Below are 6,690 nucleotides of genomic sequence, written 5' to 3' on the forward strand. Positions count from 1 at the left end.
CCAAGAAACAAAAGTCCAGTACCAGATGGCTTCATAGATGAACTCTACCAAACACTTAGAGAAAAGTTAACACCTATCCCTCTCAAACTATTCCAAAAATTTGCAGAGGAAAGAATGCTCCTAAACTCATTCTACAAGGCCAGCATTACCCTGATACTAAAGATATCACAAAAAAAGAAAATTACAAAAAAAAAAAAAGAAAGAAAATTACAGGCCAATATCACTATGAACATACATGCAAATATCCTCAACAAAATATTAGCAAACTCAATCCAACAATATATTAAAAGGACCATACACCATGATCAAATGAGATTTATCCCAGGGATGCAAGGATGGTTCAAGATTTGCAAATCAATCAAGGTGATACACCATGTTAACAAACTGAAGATTAAAAATAATGTAATCATCTCAATAGATGCAGAAAAAGCTTTTGACAAAATTCAGCCCCCATTTATTATGAAAACTCTCCACAAAATGGGTATAGAGGGAACATATCTCAATGTAATAAAGGCCACATATGACAAGCCCACAGCTCACATCATTTTCAACAGTGAAAAGCTGAAAGCATTTCCTCTAAGATAAGGAACAAGACAAGGATGCCCACTCTTGCCACTTTTATTCAACATAGTACTGGAAGTTCTAGCCATAACAATCAGATAAGAAAAAGGAATCCAAATTGGAAAGGAAGAAGTAAAACTGTTGCTCTTTGCAGATGACAGGATACTATACATATACAATCCAAAAGACACCACAAAAAAACTACTAGAGCTCATTGATGAATTTGGTAAAGTTGCAGGACACAAAATAAATATACAGAAATCTGTTGCATTTCTATATTCTAAGTACAAACTATGAGAAAGAGAAATTAAGGATTTACAATTGCATTAAATAGAATAAAATACCTAGGAATAAATCTAACTAAGGAGGTAAAAGACCTATATTCAGAAAACTATGAGACACTGATGGAAGACAGTGTCTGTCTGTCTGGAATGTCTGAAATGGAAGACAACACAAATAGAAAGATATTCCGTATTCATGGATTGAAAGAATAAATATTGTTAAAATGACTATACTACCAAGACAATCTACAGATTCAATTCAATCCCTATCAAAATACCAATGGCCTTTATCTTAGAACTAGAAAAAATGATTTTAAAACTTGTATGGTAGCACAAAAAACCCTGAATAGACAAAACAATTTTGAGAAAGAAGTACAGCACTGAAGGTATCATGCTCCCTAACTTCAGACTATACTACAAAGATACAGTCATCAAAACAATATGGTACTGGCACAAAAACACATAGAACAATGGAACAGAATAAAAAGCCCAGAAATAAATCCACACACTTATGGTCAATTAATCTGTGACAAGGAGGCAAGAATATACAATGGGGAAAAGATATTTTCTTCAATAAGTGGTGCTGAGAAACTGGACAGCTACATGTAAAACAATGAAATTAGAACATTTTCTCACACCTTATACAAAAATAAACTCAAAATAGATTAAAGAGCAAAATGTAAGACCAGAAACCACAAAATTCCTAGAAGAAAACAGAGGCAGAACACTCTTTGACATAAATCATAGTAATAGTTGTTTTGAATCTGTCTCCTAAGTTAAAGGAAACAAAAATATACAAATGGTACTTAAAAGCTTTTGCACAGCAAAGGAAACCATTGACAAAACAAAAAGACAACCTACTGAATGGAAGGAAATATTTGCAAATGATATGACCAATAAAGGGTTAATATCCAAAATATATAAATGGCTTATACAACTTAATATTAAAAAACAAACAACCCAATAGAAAAATGGGCAGAAGACCTAAGTAGACATTTTTTCCAAATGACCACCTGGCCAATCTGCACATGAAAATATGCTCAACATCACTAATCATCAGAGAAACGCAAATCAAAACCACAATGAGATATCACCTCACAGTTGTCAGGATGGCTATCATCAAAAAGAACACAAATAACAAATGTTAATGAGGATGTGAAGAAAAGGGAACCCTTGTACACTGTTGGTGGGAATGTAAACTGGTGCAGCCACTGTGGAAACAGGACAGAGGTTCCTCAAAGAACTAAAAATAGAACTACCATATGACCCAGCAATTCTTTGGGTATATAGCCAAAGAAAATGAAAACACGAATTCAAAAAGACACAAAACAGAAACTGACCCACAGACATAGAAAACAAACTTATGGTTACCAAAGAGGAAGGTGCGGGGTGCGGGGAGAGGGATAAATTAGGAGAATGGGGTTAACAGATACACACTTCTATACATAAAATAAGCAACAAGGATTTACTGTATAGCCCAGGGAACAATATTCAATATCTTGTAATAACCTATAATGGAAAATAATCTGAAAATACATACACATATATGTATATAACTAAATCACTTTGCTGTACACTTGAAACTAACACAACATTGTAAATCAACTATACTTCAATAAAAAAGATACATGCACCCTAATGTTCAGAGCAGCATTATTTGCAATAGCCAAGATATGGAAGCAACCTAAGTGTTCATGAATAGATCAATAGATAAAGAAGATGTGGTATACATATTTACAATGGAATATTACCCAGCTATAAAAATGAATGAAATTTTGCCATCTGCAACAGCATGGATGGAGATGGAGGGTATTATGCTTAGTGAAATAAGTCAGACAGAGAAAGACAAATACTGTATGTTATCATTTATATGTGGAATCTAAAAAATGAAACGAATGAGTAACAGAAACAGATTCACAGATATAGAGAACAAACCAGTGGTTACCAGTAGGGAGAGGGAAAGGGGGAAGGGACAAGACACAGGAAGGGGATTAAGAGGTACAAACTACTATTCATTAAATAAATAAGCTACATGGATATATTGTACAGCAGAGGGAATATAGCCAATATTCTATAATGATTTTAAATGGAGTATAATCTGTAAAATTTTGAATCACTTTGTTGTACACCTGAAACTAATATAATAAATCAACTATGCCTCAATAAAATATAAATAAAATAAAAAGGAAGTATAACTAGAATTTCCTCACCAGTCTGCTCTGAAAGCCATTCCAGTTTTGGATTCACGAGCTGTTTAGAGGAAGGTGCTCTCTCTCCCCTGCTCTGTCAGTGTTCCCAGTTGTCGTAATTGCAAATGGATGTAGCTAAAGGCAAATGCGAAACATAAACTGAGTGGTTTAGAAGAACAATTTGGAGAGCCTAGCTCTTTCTAAATGCCGGGGACTTTCAGGGGTTAAGAGCCTGTAAAGAATGTCAGCCTAGCTGACCAGAATTTTTATGATTAAAGAGAAAAGTTGGCTCCCCTGGATCTCTGATCTATCCCAGTGGGACAAGGGGCAGACCCCTCCTACTGCAACACCACTCCATCCTTGCTGCTGGAGGACACGCATGGGGAGATACCTGAGGGGGTCACCTGCTTGCTTTCCCTTCTGTTTGGCAGTGAAGTTGAAGATCACCAGCCTTGTCCTGTAGCAGGGAGAGGCATTTTGGAGGGGAAAAAAGTCCCCTAGTTTCCCAGGAGCACTTGGGATAAACGTAGGGTTTCCAAAGATTTCTGATGATAAGAACCACCTGAGGCACTTACTCTCCCTTGGAAATGTTGGTTCTGTTGAGCTGAGTTGGGAACTCACATGCTGCCATTTAAAAAAAGTGGCCCAGGTGATTTTTATCATCAGGCAAGTTTGGGAAGCCCTGCCCTAGGGCAAGAGGGCAACTCCTCCTGGACCTTGAGCTCATGCCTGCAAAAGGGAGCTGATATAATATTTAACCCCTGAAGAGACACATCTGTTTGGAGAAGATCTGTCTAGGAAGGTTACAGGGCTACAGTTACTATTCTGTGGAGGATGAAATTGGTTGGGGCTCTTCTGAAGTTGTAGTTATGAATGACAGATCATGTCATTGAAGGGCAAGTTTTCTTCTTGAAATCAGCTTGGGTTTGGTTGCAAAACACAGCAGACTTGAAAATCCAGCTGTTTACTTCACGATGGAAACTGGGGACTGTGCTGCCACTACCGAGCCAGGGTCTGAATTGCGTGTCCCTGAGACCCCAGGTCATACCTGATGCTCTGACAATGACGTGGTGCATGGAAAGGCCTCTAGGGTGTCTTTCCTCTCCCACAGCTGGAATTGTTCCCCAAATGCTGAAAGCCAAGGCACTTGGAGCTGGCCAGGAAAGAGCAGGACCTCAGAGCTTTGTGAGAGCTGCCATGAAAGTTTAAGTGTCATCACAACTAGGGATTCCTGGGGTGGGAAGGAAAACAGACAGTCATGAAACAGGTCTCTATTTCTAGTGAGCTGACCCAGTAGGAAAGTTAGGTTAGATTCCTGAACATGTGGTGGACACATCAAGGGCCCCTGCACAACCAGAGGCCCTGGTAGGGGGGGGTCCTCTGCTATTTCTACAATCTTGGTTTGGGTAGGATGCAAACAGAGCCTTGGAGCAGTGCCTAACACATCTAAAAAAGTACTGCCTGGCACATAAGATGGGCTCAGTAAAAACTTTCTGAATGAGTGAATGAATGGGAAGAGAGAGAGCTTGTCATTGAATTGCAAATCAGAGGCCTCCAATTGTTGACAAGATATGAGAAAGATTCAGGCTTCATTTCTCAGACCTTTATTCTTCTAAACAAAGTTCAGGGCTCTGCATGTTCTACTCTGTTAACCACAGAAGCCCAAAGTTCTTCCATAACTAATCTGAACCTGGGATTCCTTTGCTCTGCTCTCAGGAGCTCTCACAACCTCTTTCCTCTTGAAGCAGTGTAAGGATGATGGAGCAGGGCCGCGGCCGCATGGAAGATTTCCCTCTCAACGTGTTTTCGGTCACTCCTTACACACCCAGTACTGCTGACATCCAGGTGTCGGATGACGACAAGGCGGGGGCCACCTTGCTCTTCTCAGGCATCTTCCTGGGACTGGTGGGGATCACGTTCACCATCATGGGCTGGATCAAACACCAAGGAGCCTCCCACTTTGAATGGACCCAGCTCCTTGGGCCCATCCTGCTGTCAGTGGGGGTGACATTCATCCTGATTGCCATCTGCAAGTTCAAAATGCTCTCTTGCCAATTGTGCAGAGAAAGTGAGGAGAGGTTCCCGGACTCAGAGCAGATGGCAGGAGGACAATCGTTTGTTTTCACTGGTATCAACCAACCCATCACCTTCCATGGGGCCACCGTGGTGCAGTACATCCCTCCCCCTTATGGCTCTCAAGAGCCCATGGGGATGAACACCACCTACCTGCAGCCAGTGGTGAACCCGTGTGGCCTCATACCATCTGGAGGGATGGTGGCCACCATGCCAAGCCCTCCTCAGTACTACACCATCTACCCTCCAGAGAATGCTGCCTTTGTTGATGACCAGGACTACCTCTCCTTCGTGGACGGTGGAAATGACAGGTAGGATGTGTGCCTTGGCGATGCTCCCCTTCCAGCTGTGGCAGTCACGGTCTATGGCTGTGTTTGGTCTGTGAGGAAGGTGGTGGGAGACTGCAGATCTCCGTGTGGCCCGTTGCCAGGATGGTGGCATTGGTTCTGAGAGCGGTGCTGTGGGCTGTAATGCATTTTGTGCTTTCTGCTCCCGTTTCAGGACCGGCCCTGATGCTGAGCAGATAGAAGAGACACAGCTGGGAGATGAGGACTCTGCCTGTTTCTCTCCTCCCCGCTATGAGGAAATATGCTCCCTCCCTCGCTAGAGACTATGCGGCTGGGGGCACAGAGTTTTAGTTTTTTGCTGACAACTGAAGTGTTCTATGCTGTGACCTTCAGAAGTTAGACAACAGAGAAGCCCAGGAAGCCTGACAGATACCATTCGAGGTGGGGAAGGGGGAAATGGGAGGTAGAATCTCTCTGACTGTTAAAAATTAGTCTAGGGTGGGGATATGCACTTCCGATCGAGCTAGAAATCCCCTGGATATGGCTCAGGATCAGGAATTTCACCTGTTTATTCACCACCCACCCCTTTCCCACTGGAACGCACTGGTGTCTTAATTTGAGCTCCAGTAGCCAAGGGAAAACTCACTACTGCTGTGACTTTGGGAGTTTCCACAGTAGTGAGAATGGGGGTAGGGGAAGGAAGCAGGGAGTAGAAAACGGGCTCAAATGGAGATTTCCCAGTTCCTGTTCTCAGCTGGGGATCTTCATACGTACAAGAACTTGGTTGCCATCTGGCATCCCTTGAGGACTCTGGCATCTTAAAGGCTGCAAAAATAAATGAATTAAATGGAATAAAATAATGTCTTCTGTTAGAACAGTATTAGATAGCTGGCTCATAAAATAGACAACTGATGGGAACATACTGTGTAGCATAGGGAACTCTACCTAATGCACTGTGGTGACCTAAATGGGAGGGAAGTCCAAAAGCGAGGGGATATCTGTGTGTGTATGGCTGGTTCATTTTGTTGTGCAGTGGAGGCTAATGCAACATTGTAAAGCAACCGTACTCCAATAAAAATTAATTAAAAAAAATAATAGGACGATGATGTCAATAAATCCTTAAGTTACCACGGAGAGACACATCACAGCGACTCTCAGCTGTCGATGTTCTCTCTAGCAAGGCTGAAGCTTGAGGTGCCCACCCCAGCATGGGATTTGTGCTGGACCCAGTGGCCAACAGAACACGAGCACCTCCCTACACATAGATGAGATCTGTTAAATTAGACAGAATAGAGCTGC

General features: G+C 41.8%; 1 protein-coding gene across 1 annotated transcript; it reads left to right on the forward strand.

The window, feature by feature from the left end:
- Nucleotides 1-4,789: 4,789 nt before the first annotated feature.
- Nucleotides 4,790-5,711, forward strand: TMEM174 (transmembrane protein 174). Its single transcript, XM_067730080.1, has 2 exons — nt 4,790-5,415; nt 5,606-5,711. The coding sequence occupies exons 1-2, from the start codon at nt 4,790-4,792 to the stop codon at nt 5,709-5,711; spliced, it is 732 nt and encodes a 243-aa protein (XP_067586181.1).
- Nucleotides 5,712-6,690: the final 979 nt, after the last annotated feature.

This window comes from Pseudorca crassidens, chromosome 3 (genome assembly GCF_039906515.1).
Source record: "Pseudorca crassidens isolate mPseCra1 chromosome 3, mPseCra1.hap1, whole genome shotgun sequence".
Classification (NCBI taxonomy): Eukaryota; Metazoa; Chordata; class Mammalia; order Artiodactyla; family Delphinidae; genus Pseudorca; species Pseudorca crassidens.